General features: G+C 35.3%; 1 protein-coding gene across 1 annotated transcript in view; it reads left to right on the top strand.

The window, feature by feature from the left end:
* Nucleotides 1–17,909, top strand: part of DOK6 (docking protein 6) — a 244,943-nt gene that overhangs the window by 188,381 nt on the left and 38,653 nt on the right. The window contains exon 7 of the mRNA XM_066328381.1: nucleotides 12,998–13,115. Coding sequence (XP_066184478.1) covers nucleotides 12,998–13,115 — 118 coding nt within the window. The remainder of the gene's footprint in view (nucleotides 1–12,997; nucleotides 13,116–17,909) is intronic.

Raw genomic sequence — 17,909 nt, 5'->3', positions numbered from 1 at the left:
TGTGAATCCATCCTGAAGCTGCATACATGAATCCTATGAACACTTGTTTCCCCTTTTCTGTTCATCTCAGTTACATGTCTGCATGCAGCTGGGCTGCACTGTGAATATTTCTATTAAAGTCACAGTGGTCTGGTTAGCTTGTTTAAATGCAGCAGAGCAAAGATGCTTTCATAGTAAGGTATCCAAAGATGCAAACCCTCCTGAGAATTTAGTATGTAAGCGCTTTAAAAATCCCTGTAGCCACCTATCTACATTTCTGGGCACTTTTTAAAGAGCTATTTCTTAAATGTCAGGTACCATTTATTTCAACTTTATGAAGTTGCTTTTGAATATAAGAGGATTTGAAGGTTGGTGACATAAGCAAATGTGTAATTTTTTTTTGTTCGCTTTTCTTGTGCTTTGCAAAATATTGCAGGTTTACAAAGCAAACAAAGTAGTTGGAAAGGCGCTGTCAGGCTGAAATTCATGTTTGTTTCCAGAAATGCAGAAAACAAAGAGCCAAAGAACTTTTCCCTAAACAAAATTGATGATTTGTTTAGCAGTCTTATTTGCTAAAAGCTGTGGGTGATACGAGCTATAAATTAGGAATGGCTGCTGTAATTATGCAATGGTTGTTGCATGTCTGACTGAAGCCCAGCCCTCCCCTTAACTAACCTCAGATAAACTTTTAATATGGAAGGGAATTTTCTTTTGTATTGTGTGCCTTTAAACAAGCTCACTTGTGTAACTGTGCTGGTAGGTTCACGTCATTGAACTCTCTCAACAGAGAAGCAGGTTAAGTTGACTTTAGTCTTACTGAAAAATAATCCTCAAACCACCTCACCAGGGGGCTTAATTTAGTATTGATCTCATATCTGCTATTTTCAGAAAACTGTTTCTTATAAAATGAGGCAACTATAGACCTTCTGTTATTATTAGCAAAAATAATAGCTGATGAAGTTATCCAAAGCTCTCAGGAGACAGGTATTATTATAATATTAACGGTAATGAGTAAAATGAGGCACAGAAAGATTAAGGCCAAACTCAGCTGTATATGAATTGCCCAAGGTCATAGAATAATCAGCTGTATGCTAGGCATAGCACAAAAACAAAACAATAACAGAATAAATCCTGAATCATAGTCAGTTGCTTACTCACAGAAGAATTAACTTCTGAAAAAGGTATTTTTCACTTGATTTTCATCAGTCATTTGAATTATAGCGTCATTTTGTGTCTCTTGTCAAGCAAGGCCTTCCTCTGTTGCAATAACTCTGTTTTGGAGTTCTTTATATCACTCAAGGGAATAGTTGAAGCTTTGTCTCTGATTAATAGAAAACTTCTTTATCAATGATTTACAGAGGGGCACAGTACTTTTCAGAAAATAGGAGAATTATAAAAAGTAATAATCTGAGAAGGGATCAAAAATTCTCATAACAGCCCTAAAGTTACTTTGTAATTCCCTCCTGTGCTTTTTGTGCTTTGGCTCATCAGGTACTTGTTGGTAGGACAAAAATTATGTGAAGTTCATCCTATGTCTTAATTTTTATGGTTTTTTGTGTTTTTTCTCTGCTTCTACTTTTTGTAAAGATGACAGGGATTTTAACATGGAAATTATTCATAATCTCTCTGATTAGGTTTAGACTGAAGGCTGAGTATCTAAAAAAGCCATATATGATACAGAAAACTTTTCCAAGTACATGCAGTCTTTTAATATGTATTTATCAGAGCCTGTCCAGATAGAGGTTGGTTATGTTCTTCAGCTGTGGGTTGTTGTTCTTATGCTACTGATGTCTTATATGATACAAGCCATGCCAAGAGTTTTTATTTATCAGCTGTGCAGAAATCTAGTTGAGGAGAATTGTTAGGCAGTAGTGAAGACTGTGGACCCTGTGCTGTTGGTTTTACATTATTTCACTAACCACAGTAGCTGTCTTACACAAAGATGTGGCTCCTACAGTCAGCAAAATGTCAGTTTGACTCAGTGGCACAGCACATCTTATTAGCTCTCAATTTTTCAAACCTATTGAATACAGGATCAAAAATACTGGCATTGGAAGGGTGGTCAGCTCACCTACTTGCCTGTTCAGAGCAAGTACGGCATCAAAACTAGATTGAGTTTTATCTAGGGTCTCATCCAGTCAAGTTTTGAATACCCCAGTGACACAGATTATGGGCATTCATTCCAGCACTTGGCTGTTCACACTGTGAAGGACTTTTTCCTTAAGTTTGTCTCAGATTTCCCTTGCCACAGCCTGTGACCTGTTGACTCTTGTCCTTTCACTGTGCATCTCTGGTAACAGTCTTCTCTGCAACATATTTTTCGGAAGAAAGAGGAAAAAATGGGTTTAGATTTCTTTTAGCCTTTGCTTTCTCATGGTGGATAAACATTAGACATTTAATCCACCGTCACTGATCATATTCTGCTTCTTAGAGGTTCTTTTCCAGGCTGTCTCCAGTTTGATATTCCTCAGTGCCTGGGCCCTGACCTGAAGACTTTGTGAACATAGCTAAACTTCCAGATACAGTTTCTCAATTGCCAAATAGGGGGGAAATGTGACTTCTCTGATTGCATTGGCTATGCTTTTAATAAAGTGGTCCAGTGTGTCATTAGCCTGCATCACTGCATAGATACACTGGTCATTCACGTTATCACCAGCATAGCTAGTTCCTTTTGACAAAGTTTTTATCCAGCAAGGCAGTCCCCAGACTGTACTTGTGTGCAGTTGCCCTGGCCCAGTTGCAGCATTGACATCTGTCATTGCTGAACTTCATCACAGTTCTGTCAGCCTTTCCCTTCTGCTTTGCTGAAATCCTCTGAATAGAAGCCCTCTTGTCAAGGTGTTTTACTATTCCCCCTAGTTTGATGTCACACTCAAATTTGCTGAGAGTCAGTTCTGTCCCACTGCCCACATTGGTGATGAAGATGTTAAATGTAATGAAGTACTGTTCCATCTCATCTGCAAGAATAGGTTTTTCAAAAATATTTCAGTTCTGCGGCATTCAGCAGCAAGGAATTAATTAAGATTTTTCGTGCTATGGCAGAAGCATCCATTTCTCTGTTTCTTATGCCTGTCTCAGGGTAAAACCTGCTAGTCTCATAGCATATTCAGTCTGTCAGAATCCATTTCCATAAAGGCAGCTGCCAGCAAGATTCATATGGATTCATATGACTGGCTGTTGAATGCACATCTCTACAGTCTTTGTGATTCAAAATCCATTGCTAAATCAGCAAAGGTTCTTCTCTTCATTATTCTTAACCATTTCCTTGTAGAACATAGTGGTAAAAGTTGCAATTGCTACTACCTGAGAGATTTTGTAGAATCCTTTGCAAAATGATGGTATTTCTGTGATGTGTTCCCACATATTGTTTGATGCTCACTTTTACATACATTTTGTATTACATGAAGGAAAAAAACAGAGTTACAGATTTCCATGGCAACGGGTATAATTCTCTTTCCTTTGTTTTGTGAAGCCAAAACAGGCAAAGGATTGTTTCATTAAATAGCAACTATGGATTTGAAAAAGCTCAAATTATATGGCATGTGGTCATGTATGTACAGCTTCTACTGTGCAAAGCAACTTTTGCCAGCAGAAAGAAACCACCTAGTTTTTGCCTGAAAATGAAATTAGGTGAAGAAAGGTTGCTAATGGTAAGGATTTACTGGTCTAATGCAAGTATATGGACAGAGAAAGCAGTCTATTAACCTTCTCTGTCTCCCACCTTTCCAAACTGAATTTCTGATTTGCAGCTACTTCTGCTGTATTAGTAAATGCACATCAGTAAGAGAGCAAAAATTTCACTGGCTTCTTTTACACGCAGAAATTTGAATTGTCATTCAGAGAATCGTGTCTCTCACTAAAAGTTGTTTCTGGGCCACAAAACCCCAAATATTTCCAAATATACATGATGTATATTTATTTAGAAGTGTATGCATTGTTTTTTAATGATTGCTTATTTCAGTTTTAGAAGAACAATATCAAGAATGTTCTGGCTGTATCTATCTGTATACATGGTCATGGTGTGATCCCTGTGTGCAAGGACACACAATGGAAAAGAATAGCCTTTTATTTTTTATATACCAGCTCTTCAGTTGATTTTAAATTTGTAAAAACTCATTAAAGGTCATGCAGCTACTGAATTAAATATTTAGTTATTAATTAATATGCTGCCTTAAATTAAGTTAATGTGTTTATTTGTGTGTTCATATGTGCAGGCATATACCTACCTTGCTCCCCACCCTCCAAAACACAGTATGTTTCAAAGCTAAAACTTGATCATTTACATTTATGTGCATCGCATAGATATAATTAGCCCCAGTATGTGTGATTCAAGATGCATTTTAAATGTCTAAAAGTAACTATTTAAAAGGAATGAACCATGTCCTTTTGGAAGATTTTGAACAGTCATCTGAGAAGACTTTACTACATAATAGTAATTTTAATGTATTCTAGGTTTGCTATTTCTTGTTTTTAATTGAAATGTCTTGGTGTGACATATAAAACTAACTTCTGAAAATGTCAGAAAGTAGAGGTCAGCCAGACTATGTGTGTTACTGAATACTGGAGTCACGCACTGATAAGCTTAATGAGGAATATTCATGAAAAGTTATTGATGATTATTGTTTCAGAAAGTATATAAAGAATTGTCTTTCCGGGGGTTTTTTTATTAAATTTCATTGGTCAGCATTTTCTGTATACCGAAATGAAGAAGCTAAAAGAAATGTGATTTCCACAAATATGTGTAATTGGAAACTACTGATCTGTTTTAGACAATAGGAGAAAAACTTCTTGAGAAATCTCATGAGGTCCAAATCATTTGCTTTATTAGAAATAATGAAAATCAAATAACTGTGCAGTGAACAGTGAATATAGATTGTAGCATTTTTTAGCAATCCAATTTTTCAGCCCCAAAGTTATTCAAGTGGGGTTCTCCCAGCTGGAGACAGTCTGTGTTCATCCACATTTCACCTTTCTTGGCATATGCTAGAGAGAAGTTTTCAAGTCTGTTCTTCACCAAGAGACATTTTTCATGCCATGGCTTCTACCACACCAGTTCTAAAGCAAACTTCTATGAGGTCAAAAAGGCTGCCCTTATGGTACTCTTAAGTAAAACACTGAGACTTCAAGTGTCCCAAATATCTGTTTAAGATATGTCATATCTTTTGGCAAGTAATTCCATGAAAAAAAATCTCGTACTTTGAAGACTTTGCCAGAGTGTTTCAGGTTGAGGTCAGACTCTAGCAGCTTTGTAAGAGAGAGGATTACTCTGCAGAGCAAGGAGACTGAAAAACAGAGGAAGGAGGACAAGAATTGTCTGTCAGCACTAAAAGCAAGCCTCACTATTTTTAGCTCTGACTTGACAAACCTCATGAAAAAGCCCCTTCTGGAACTCTGTAACTCTCAGGATGAATTACCCAGAAAACACTTGCTCCAAATGAAGACAAGTCTTTTTTGATGGTCTCTTTCTTTGATCTCTCTAACTGATGCATTTCAGTTCATTCTTTTCCACCTCAACTTACTTATCCTTGCACTCTTCAGAAGACAGATCTGGGACTCTCCCTGTTCAGTAAAACCTTCTCTGTAATTTTGGAAATTACAATCACAGACTGGTTGAGAATGGAAGGGACTTCTTGTCCAACTCCAACTCCCCTAGCTGAAGTAATGCCATTGAAGCTTTTTGTCCAGGACCTTGTCCAGATGACTTTTGAATATCTGCAATGTGAGAAACTTCATAACCATCCTGGGAAATCTGTGCCAATGCTTATTCAAACTCATAGTAAAGATGTTTCCTGATGTTCAGCGGGAATCTCCTGTGTTGCAGTTTGTGCACATTGTCTCTGGTCCTGTCACTGAGCACCACTATAAAGAGCCTGGTTCTGTCTCCTTTGCAGTCTCCCACGGGGTATTTAGAAACATTGATAAGATGAAGCCTTCTCTTCTCCAGGCTGAACAACCCCAGCTCTCTCAGCCTGTGCTCCTTCCCACTGATCATCTTCATGGCTCCCTCTGGACCTGCTCTAACAGGTCCCTGTCTTTCTCATGCTGGGGCCCTTAGAGCTGGATGCCATGCTCTATGTGGGGTCTCACGAGGCAGAATAGAGAGGGAGAATCCCTTCCCTCGACCTGCTGGCCCAGGTGTGGTTGCCATTCTGGGCTGCAGGCATAAATGGCTGGCTCCTATTTCATGGCAGCAGAAGGGACAATCAATATCTGCAGATAACATCTCTGCAATACTGGATTCTCTATCATGCATATATATATATATATATATACACACACACACATACATGTATTTCTTGAAGAAATTAGCTCAGCTGTGTTCGTTTCCACTGACATCTGCATTATAGTCAGACTTGAAATAGTCTCAGCTCTTTCCATGTTGGCATTATCTCCCATGTTATTACTGAATGTTTTTATGCCATGAAAAATGGACAAAATATTTCTTATCTATAGTAAAATGGCTCATATCTTTGAAAAATGTAAGTACCTGAGCTTCTATCCTCACACTAATTATTATAGTTTCCAGGAAACTTTTTTCACCAAAGGAACAAACTCACAATTTTGTGACAGAATATGGGTGAAGACATGTACCTTACTGACATTCAACAAATATAATCCCAACGTGCTGTAAAATGTATCTGAATTTCCTCCAGCATCAATCCATTCTGTCTGGCAACATTGATCTATTATGAGCTTCTTTAACAGGAAAGAAAAAAGAAAAGAAAAAACCTCAACACACTTCCACCAGTAAAGGAACAAAGTGTACCAGTTCTTTCTTCATAGTGTGGCCAAGAAGAATATAAAAAAAAAAATTCATCCCCTTTGAATCTCCCCATCAGAATACTTTTCTTCCACTATTGTTTTATTATTAATTCACAGTATTATTCTACCACCAAAGAATAATCATCATTCACCCTGGCACCACAAAACAGTGTTACTATTATGATTTTTTTTTTGTCCATAATTGATTAAGTAACTCTCCAAAAGATAAAAGCAAAGTTGGAATCACTACTGAAAACCTTAATGCTAGAAATATATTATAAAGGCTGAAATCACTGAAATTACTTTTACACATAGCTTTTCTACAAGTTTTTCAGGAAACTTGTGAAGTCTTATATTGGTAGGGTTTTGCCAATATTATGTATTCTGTCAGGAAAAGCAAGCTGGATAAAAATGTAAAGCAGTACATAGCAAATAAATAGTATGCTGATACCTATGAATGTGTATATTAATAGTAGACATATTTAAGTAATGAACACAGTTCAAGTAAACTATATATAAATGAACATAACTATGTTCTAAGCAAGCTAAGTGATCGTGAACAAGGGGCTACAGAAAAATTTTAACCAAAGAGTGTTAGTAAGACATCACCAGAGGAAAGAATTTTCTCACTGGAATTTCATAGGACTGGATTACATAAAAGTGGATTTCCATAAAACTGGATTTCCTGTATCCAGTTTTATTAAGTATTTCAATAAAGGATCAAGGCTCAGCTAGTTACTAGACTTCCAGATCTTACATCTATAACAGTGTGGAAGTAGATCAATGAAAAGACATAATTCAAGATGACAAATTGCAAAACTGTTTGGAGCAGGAGAATTGATTTAAACAGAAACATGGGCAAACTTGTCCATAAGAAGGAGCAGTCTGCTTTACAATACTGGATGCGAACTGGTTTTTGTAAAATAGATATATGTGTCATAGTATACAAGTTGAATATGGGACAACAGTTGCTGCTTTTGCAGAAAAGACAAACATGATACCCTTTCTTTGGTTATGATGAGAAAACGAGAAAACTTATTTTAAAAAACGCAAAAGCTTTTCTCCTGCTTATTCTCTAACTCAGGTGATGTATGAGCTGATGCTACCTACTAGATTGTGTGATTCTTAAGCTCTAGTAATTTTTTTACTGTGGATACCAGTGAAATGAGTCTCTGTCAGCAAATTGACACTTGTGAAGTGAAATATATTTCTTAAGCTCTCTCTCTCTTCAAGGCATAACACACAAAGTAACCTTCTTTAAAGTTAGAAGGAAAAAATCTAAATAATGGTATTTGATTCATATTTCTAGACTACAACTCTCGTTAGTTTTCTGTGACCTAGTTCTCTCGCTATTTGTTTAAAGACACTAATGAGAATTTGAAATGAGACAGAGGGTTTTATCCATAATAAACTAACCTATTTTCAGAGCATATCTGTAAAAAGCAAACTGTCCTTATTGTAGAGCAAAAAAAAAAAAAAGGGATGAACCATAAATTGCTCAGTTTGTCTCCTCAAGCCAAATATATTTTCTGTCACCTTCAGTGACTTTTTAATGAAAAACAAAAGGAAAAGAGAGAATAATATGCTAAAAAGATCAAAGCTCAGAACCCTAATACGGTTGCCAGGCTCCATTCCTGGAATTGTGTTCATTATTGGTATCAGAGTAACAAATCTCTTGAAGTCAATGGAGATGGCCTATGGGGATTAAAAAAAAAATTAGTCCTTAAGCCTTTCATGGAAGAAAAATATGGGAAACTTCTTACAGCGACACATTAATAGACTTTGGGTTTTTTTTTTTAATTTCTTTTTTAATCAAATAGACCTTTAAGAATAATAAAGTTGTCACTGGCAAAGCAAAGGCTTCATGTGACTCAATATTTTGGATATTTTGGCTTTGGACATTGGATTTGGATACAGGAAAGAAATGTTATGTTCACTGTATGAAAGATATTTTATCAGACAGATTCTGGAGGAAATGGATGAAGCCTGACTACTAGGCGTTTCATGTCAGATAACAAAAATGCTTCAGTGATATTTAGGTTTTTTATATTCCCACCACAAATTTCCCTGAGTTAATATGGTTTTGATGCACGCATTTCTACTTTTCACCTATGTTCTAATTCCATTCTCACTTTCTACCTCATAAACAGGGAAAAAAGTCTAGATTTTTTTTATTTCCTGATGTCTCATCAGATTTGAGAAATATTTGTAGCCAAGTGATTCTAGATGCATGTTTAATTTGGTATATTGCTTTTACCTTCCTCTATTAAGACCAGTACATGGATGCAACACAGCAAAACAGCTCTCTGTGAAATCAGAGAATGCCTTGGGTTGGAAGGGACCTTTAATGGTCGTCTAGTGCAACTGCTCTGCAATGAGAAGGAACATCTTCAACTAGACCAGGTTGCTCAGAGCCCAATCCAACCTGACCTTGAATGTGTCCAGGGATGAGGCATCCATTATCTCTCTGGGTGAGCAATGCCAGTGTTTTACCACCCCTAGCATAAAAAATTCCTTCTTAGTGTCCAATTTAAATTTACCCTAATTTAATTTAAAACCTTTACTCCTTGTCCTGTTACAACAGGCCCTGCTGAAAGGTCTGCCTCATTTTTCTTGTAGGCCCCCGTAAAGTACCAAACGGTTGCAAAAAGTTCTCCCTGAAACTTTCTCCCTGAACATCTCCAGTCTGAATCCCAGTTCCCTCAGTTTGTCTTCACAGGAGAGATGTTCCAGCCCTCTGATCATTTTTGAGTCCCACCCCTGGATCTGCTCCAGCAAAATCCTGCCTTTGTACTAAGGACCCCAGAGCTGGACACAATACTCCAGGTGGGATCTCACCAGAGCAAAGTAGAGGAGCAGAATAATCTCAAATTCATTCTCAGATAGAAACATTTATTTCTTTTATGTGTCTTTGCGACCTTTGTCATTATGGACCCTTTCTCTACAGTTGATGCTACTGCATCTGAGCGTGTTTTGCCAGCTCCTGAGAAAAATGTGCCAGTATTGGAAACAATAGCTGATTATTGGCCTGTTATGTAAGAAGAAATCTAGACTCCGAGATGTTATTTTGATTGTCTACATGGTAAACAGGTTTAATGAGATATGTGAGACAATTTTAAAATATATTTTTTACTGTTACATTTCTGTTAAATTAAGGACAGTAATAAATCTGTGCAGGATGGACTGCCTGCTTTGAGAAAAGAAGAAAATTTAAAGGTTTTCCATAGCAAAAAGTTGTCTGTTTGCATTAGCTGCTTAAAAAAAGTGTAGAGGAGAAGCCAGTTGTTTTTTAATGAGGCATAGTAAAGAAACAAAAGGGAAGGGTATGGAGGACAAAGTCTCTGAACTTATAATTGATCACTTTCACTGGTCTGGAACACCAGAAGTCTTGAACCTGAGTGTCTAATTTTTTAACAGTTAAACAGTTTTGTAAATCTTCCCTGATTTGCACATTTCTATTTCTATTTTTCTGTTCTATTTTCTATTCTATTTCTATTCTATTTTCTATTTTAACTTTGTTAACTACCAGAATTTAATTTACTATTGAGGAAAAGGGATTCTGAAACAGTAGATCTCTGTGCTTTAAATATTAGTTTACCTTGTAATTATTCATATACGAAACGGTTATCTAGTAGTATATGAACAATTGATTATATGGATGTTTTAATTTATTTTCTTCATCTTGGTTTCAAGTTTTTTACCTGAAATATCCACAGTGTAACATAAAGGACGTTCTCCAGAGGCAATGGGTTTCTGTCAATATATTATTCAATTTTCTTTGAACACAGGACTATTTTTATTAACAGCAGTTTGTAGAAATAAGCATTCTTATTGGCATCAAATTACATTTGATCAACAATGTGATTTTTATATGGATAAAAAAGATTAAAAGAAAAATTGTAGCTGATGGTAGTCTACTACTCAGTAAAAATAACTTCATGGATAAATTAATGCTTTCATCCTTTACATGACATACAATGTAATAAGGTCTTCAAGTCCAAAGGTTTACATTTCCATTTTAAAGTCTCAAATTAAGAACAAAATCGATATTTTAATTTAAGGGTTTTTTTTTTTTTTTTCTGAGGATGATATTATAAAATAAACTAAAAATATTTTTTTTCTCTGTGGAGTCCCCAGAGAAATATGGTTCATCTGCTCCTATAGCAGTTATCATATGGTGATAATTCTTACCCAAAAGGTGGTATTGGAAGTTGTTTCTTAGTTAGAGAATCTGAGGAAACAAAGTATCATGAATACTTGCAGTACAGTCTTCTGCACTGGAGAAGTTCTTCCCTTATTTTATAATGAGAACACCTTTATTTATTCTCCTAAATCTCTAATGTGTGCAAATAAATTTCTTCACCATCACTATTGGTCAGATCAGACAGGAGCTAATCACCTCAGATTAAGAATGAAGATACACTTAACCACTTCCATTCAGTCCATGGATTTAGCTTTGAGATAACAAACTGCAGTAAAAGTGGTTCTATTTACTGAAATAATTTTTTTTTTCAGAATGGATACTAAGAAAATGTTTTGCCTTTAATTTACCTTTAGAGTGAATAAATCATTGGTGAAGTGAAGTTAGGTGATTTTTTGTCATTTTCTTTTTCAGCAAAATTGGTCTTATTATCCTTGTTTTACAAACATGATAAAATAATATAGAAGGTTTATTACTGTCCTGATCTCTACAATAAAGGAAATTCTGTGTATCAATAAATTTTAAACCCCCAAGCCTTCCTAAAATTTGAATTCTTGTGATAGTGCTTTCAAACTTCCTTTTTAATTGACTAAATACTTCTGCAAGCTCTGTACTTCATATCAAATAGCTTCTAGTGATGATCTGCATCACTGACAAGTGAAATGTAATACTCAGCTATAAATGAGCAGAAAAGACATTAGCTGTAGACTGGGACTTATTTTGATGACAGTTCTCAAGAAAACAACAGAAGTAATTACAGTAGATTGATCTGAAGCAAAACATATTCCATGCATCAGTTTGTGTTAATACCCAAAATTTAAATAATTTTAGATCTTTGCGTGGATACTGTCTCTAAATATTTTTTCTGGGGTAGGGGGGAGAAGAGATTTAAATTAAAGAATGAGTTTGTGCAGTTAAAAATGGCTTCGAAATTTGACATTATGATTCTGAATGAGGAATCCCTAGGAACTAATGATTAAACCTACAGTAAATGATCCAAACCTTGAATACATTCTGCTCTGTATCTGATCTCTCTGCAAATGAGTTTCTAGGCACACCCTTGCAGAGTACCATCCTGGTGCCTCCTCTGAAACTAAGAGGTTTTTCATTCTAAGTCTTCAGACGTAATTGATCCTTCAGTATTGATCTTTTCAGACATTCTCTGAGAAAATTATGCTCACAGTGTTATGGTGATTTGTTAGATCCTAAAAATTATTGATCTCATTTTGTATTCTGTAAAGTCACAGATACAAAAAATTTGCAGGTGCATTCTCTTTTCTTCTAGACACAGAAAGCATAACAGGAATATCCAAAGAGGTTGCCAGAATGCGCAATTATTCATCTTTCTTTTTCCTCTGTAGTGTTGTCTTGTCTTTCACTCACATTAATAGTTTGTTGGAGACAGATCTCTTTAATAAAGTTGACATTCCTGCTGTCAGGTTTCCTTGCTGTAGCTCTTGCACACAGGGACACTTCCCATGCAATTCACAATTTCAGTCACGTAATGTCCCCCAGACCAGGAAAATCTGCTCTTGAAGCTGGAGCCTGCTACTGGTGATGAGATGCCTCCTCTTCAAAGGAGGATTAGAAGATTAATGACTCTCCATTGCTAATTCTCTGCTGGTTGTCTCAGTTCTCTCTTAGCGTCTTTCTGGGTATTCAATCCAATATGCAGGCTAAATGACCAAAAGGAAATGTGATTGCAGAGGGGTTTTAGATTTCAGGCATATGTTAATCCATGTTATCATAAAGTTAAAGAGGAAAATAACAAAACCCTGGCAGCAAGAAGAATAGCTGTAGGTAAATAGGGATGTATTCTGATGTCCTGATATTAACCTCTGCTGATGAACCTATAGACCCGGATACACTCTTGCTGCTTTTTCCTGAGCATTCACAGTGCTGATGCTTGTAACACAGTTTAAATGATAACATAAAACCTGTGGTAATTCAAAAAATGGTATGTTCATGACAACATAGGTTCAATTGACAGTTTTGAGATTATTTATCAAGTATGCTTATGTGTGACCTTCCATTTATGTTTGCTTTGGCTTCTAGCTCCAGACCAGTCTGTCTGAACCAATGACTCTATCCAAGTCGATCTCACTTCCTCGTAGTGCGTATTGGCATCACATCACCCGGCAGAACAGCGTTGGAGAAATCTACAGTTTACAAGGCAAGTTGCTTATAATGCCATATCCATTAGCTTCTTTCCATTTCGCCAGAATTCATGCAAATTACTTTTTATTTGCACTGGTTATTTTCTCTCCATTTCATTTTATCAATTGTCAGGAACCTCAGCAGGATCCCCAAATTTACATAAAACAGGTTTCTTTAGTCATTTTGTAAACTAATGGTGAAAATTATTTCCAGAATCACCACATAAAGCTGGATAGACAATTCGGCTCAATGTAGCTTCTCAGGAGCTAATGAATGTCAGGTTATTTTAGCATTTTCTTCCAATAAGATGGGGCAAGTATTTGGGCAACCTCAGGGTGCCTAATTAAATCTACATAAAGTAGCTATATGAGTTGCAAGATTAAAACAAAGTAATTCTAGGAAGAAGAGCTATTCTTGGTAGATTTTCTTGGCAAATCATACATGTGAACTGTTGACTCAACTAACTTACAGGCCTTCAACAAATCATCTTCTTCTGTCTATGGTTTTCTTTCATATGTTTAGATTTGCTAAAGCCTTTAAATGCTATAATTAGCATAAGTTGATGATGATGATTCACTGCTCCTAAGATGAAATTGATTTGTATCTTTTAGGAAAACTAAATTATTGTTACATTTAAAATGCAGACCTTTTAAAAATAGCCTTTCATAAACACATCGCTTTGTATTATTTCTAAAGGCCTTAAGGATTTTGTTCTATTTCTCTCTTAATAATTCATTTGCATAAACAATTTACATTTAGATAGGAGGTTAGAAACTGCTTGCAAACAAGAGTGCCCAATGCAAGGAAACAGTACATATTTTCACGAAAATAAGTGAAATGTAGTATCTAGATGAAGGACATTGAATGTTTTGTTTTGTAAATTATCACATAAATTAAAACCAGCAGGTGAACTGCACATTCAGTGGGTGAGTCATTAAAGGGTACAGCATTTGTTTCCACCATTCTCCATAGAGCAAAGTTAATTTTTAATCATGGTTATAGTCTTACATTTAAATATCAGTAATGGAAAAAAGTAAATTATCTTCCAGAAGCTGTTTGTGAAAGAAGTTGTACTTGTGCATCACTCTACAGATATTCATCATATCACTGATATTTTTTTCATAGACACAGTGAGAATGCAAAAAACAAGTTTGTTCGTAGAGATGTTAGATTTTGTCTTCTTGTGTTCTTGATGTGTCTTTTCTTTATCAGCAAGATAATAAATGTGTTATATTCACTCTCTACAATATTTTCTTCCTTATAAATGGCCTTCAAAATAAAGGAAAGCAAAACTTCATATAGAGAGTAATAATTAAAATATCTATGCCACCTAGCTGTGCAGGATTCATCATATTGGAAGAGTATTATTAAAAATGCAAGAATTTTACTTTCTGGAAGTATGCAGATTTTATTCACATTTCCACTGAAACATGGGGCTACTAAATATTTCAGAATTTAAGACTTTCATTTTTCCTACATGTACTATGATGACTGAAGCCTGAGAAAATGTAGTTGATTTCAGGAGAGACTAATTCAGTCTTACCAGTGCATCTAGAAGACTATGGTTGCAAAACTTTTCCATGCGAGACTACCATTCATTATCTGTAATGAAAATCTCTTTGAACCTTCTGCTGCTATTACTAATTAAAATTATTACAATTACTAATTAAAAGCAATGAATTTGTACAGAAAGTGAAGCAAGGGCAAAGTACACCTTTTTCTCCTGATACCTTGTCATACCGACAGTCTTTTGCAGGGCAGGATTGTCAAAGCATCAGCCCACAGAAGCTTTGTAGATGTGGGTGGAAGGTGGGTAGCAAAGAAGCAGATTGCAAGCATCACTTCAACCCTCACCTTAGTAGAGCAGCCAGCTGAGAGGAGCTGCTGCAGAGGGAAGAATCCCTTTCTGCTGCTGCATCTCCTCTGAGCTTCAAAAAGTGTATAACACCTTCAGAGAGGAGATGTTTTCTTTGGAGAACAATCCATCAAACTTAGTTCTGCACTTTGTGGATATTTATGACAAAGCTTTGAACATTCAAGAAACAAATTTGAAAATTCCCCACATATTTCTGAATATCTCATAAACTCTAAAGTGAAATAAACAGAGTGGTTTCAACCTATATCCAGGTGACTATCAACATCAATAATGTAGTAGCCAAGGTCACTGCTAAATACAAGTGTTTCTACCATAGCAATTATTTCAAACTTGAAGTCTGAAGTTACTAAAATTTAATTAATAACAGCTGGTGATGTATAAGGAGAAATGAATATGTGCTCATACTACCTTAGAAAAATTGGCTCTTTGGGAGTTATTTAGCAGTCAAATTTAACTTAATTAGTAGTGTGTGTTGATCTGATAATGAATATGCTATGGAGTAAGAAGGTAGTGGGTTTTGTGATTTTTGTTTTTTTAAAAACTACATTTCAGATGAAAAAAGGCACTTCAATAAATGAGTGTTTGGTCTATTATGCTCCATTAGCCCATGAAAATAGTTACACGTAAAGACCAGTGGAGATTAATACACAGAATTGAAGAGCTAAAGTAATGCAGATTGCACAAAATATCTTAAAATGAGATGGGTTAGTTTCTATTGATAATCCAAATATTGCCTTTAATTACAGCTCAGAAATTAAATAGTGTCCTTAAATATTTTTTATCGAAGAGTAATTTTACTTACAGAGGAAGAAGAGCTCCACACCATTTTTGTGCATACATGAGTGTGACATACATAAATTATACACTTTCATAGATAATAGACAGCTCTGAAAAAATTTGAGCCCAACAGAAGGTAAATATTCATTGATATGTTTGCTATCGTACATCAAGATCTAAAAAAATGATAAAAATGAGAAGCCAAGAGTAACCTTATTAACTGAAATCATGGTTAAGAAGAAAAAGATATAAGACCCATATAAGCATGTAAAAAAATACCCTGTATGTTTCCTTGTAATTCAGTGTTTATTGTTTATACCTACCATAAAATTTAGCACCATTACACAAGATATTACAAACTGACAAACAAAAGACATGAGTTTTTATACAAGAAAAGGTGTTAAGGAAAATTCGTCTTCCTTTTTTTTTTTTTTTTGCTTCTGCACTTAGGGCTTTAAATCTGCTTAAAAATGAAAAAAAGAAAAAGATGGCAGACTGAATTGTCAGCTATCTGAAGAACTATCTAGTTCTCAGCTACCTAGTTCTTCAGTCTGCCCTTTAGAGTTTGGATGATACAAATGTTAAACACAGTCAGTTTACATATTATTGTATAAATAAGGCCAAATAGAATTTTGATATTGAAACATTAATTAGCTTTTTGTATTGCAGTTATTGAAATCCCTGAGGAAATTATGTTCAGAAAATCTAATTACAGCCTGGCCTTTCTCCAAGAAATTCAAAATTAAGAAACGCTTTCAGTCACTTCTGTTGTGTTTGATCTGGTTTGTCCTCATTTTTGGACTTGGGTTTTGCTATCCATACTCAAAATAATGAACACCTACCCACAAAAGCAATCCTATTCATTCTATGACAGCAGTCATCTGAAGGAGCATATGTTTGTATAAGAATTACACCAGTAACATCTTACATGTTTCTTCCAAAAAGAAAACACTAAAGGATTTTTTTCATAGTATTGCTTATCACAATTTACTTAAAATGAATTTTATTCACTCTGTCACCAATTATTACCAGTTTGTTGTAAGCCCATATCAAAGTAATTAAATTACCCAGAAAAATACTGAGAAGCCAACTAAGAGTCATTTTTTTAAACCTAATGAAAAATTTTAAGAAATAAAAGTATCATCTTTGATGAAATATGACTTCAGCTTGTAAGCACATGCCAAAGAAGTAAAAAATGGCCCTAATAAAGTCTGTAGGAATTTTCCTGTTGATATTCAATCAAATTTTGTATTTCCCAGTAAAGATGCAATAAACATAAGGCTGGTTTTGCAAAACTAAATGGAGGGAAGCTGCAGTTCCTCTTTGGCCTTGGTAAGCAAGCCTGCATTGCACATTGTATTTTGGCCTTGTTAGGTGATAATTCACCCCTTTTTTTTTTTTTTTTTTTTTTTTTTTTTTTTTTTTTTTTTTTTTTTTTTTTTTTTTTAACATATTTTAAGCAGGACGACATGTAGTGTTGATTTGGTCAGCTAAAAAATGTTGTGCATAAAAGGGAGACAAAGAAGTTACATACTACATCTACATAGTTTTCCAGCCTTTTCAAAGTAGAAATTCTGATATGTCACTAAAAATAATCCGAGAATGTTCAAGTTGCTAAATATTTAGAGGGGTTTGAATCATCCTGCTCAACTCTCTCTAAGCTAATACTGCAGGAAATTCTGATGTGGGCTTCTGCAGTTTTCTGAAAATTAAAGTATGCAAAATGAATGGGGGAGCATTCGTCATTTTGGCATTTCCATTGTTTGTTCATATGCCCAGCAATAGAGTATGGAATCCATTTCCCCATCTAATCTTGGTACCTGAACAATGTGAATAACATAAAATGTTAGAATGTATCTGTTATATAAACCTGATCGCTCAGTAATTTTTCACTAAGTGTCTACCAGCGGCTAAAGCTGAAATGCTTTATAGCCTTCCATATTCCCATTTCCTTTGCTGAATCTCATCAGGACCTTCACATTAGTAAATGAAGCCTATAAAATCTGAGATGTGAATAAAGGACACCTGAAACAAGATATTTACTGAGTAGAAACTGCATAAGAGTTACATTATTTTAAATGACTGCATTATGTGGCTTCTCAAGTCTTATGCAGTAGATTTGATCCTTTCCTTTTGCGCTTTGAATTTCTGTGCTAA

Source organism: Sylvia atricapilla, chromosome 1, assembly GCF_009819655.1.
Source record: "Sylvia atricapilla isolate bSylAtr1 chromosome 1, bSylAtr1.pri, whole genome shotgun sequence".
NCBI classification, from domain to species: domain Eukaryota; kingdom Metazoa; phylum Chordata; class Aves; order Passeriformes; family Sylviidae; genus Sylvia; species Sylvia atricapilla.
The sequence above is the reverse complement of the archived record's forward strand: the minus strand, read 5'-3'. Positions and strand labels throughout refer to the sequence as shown.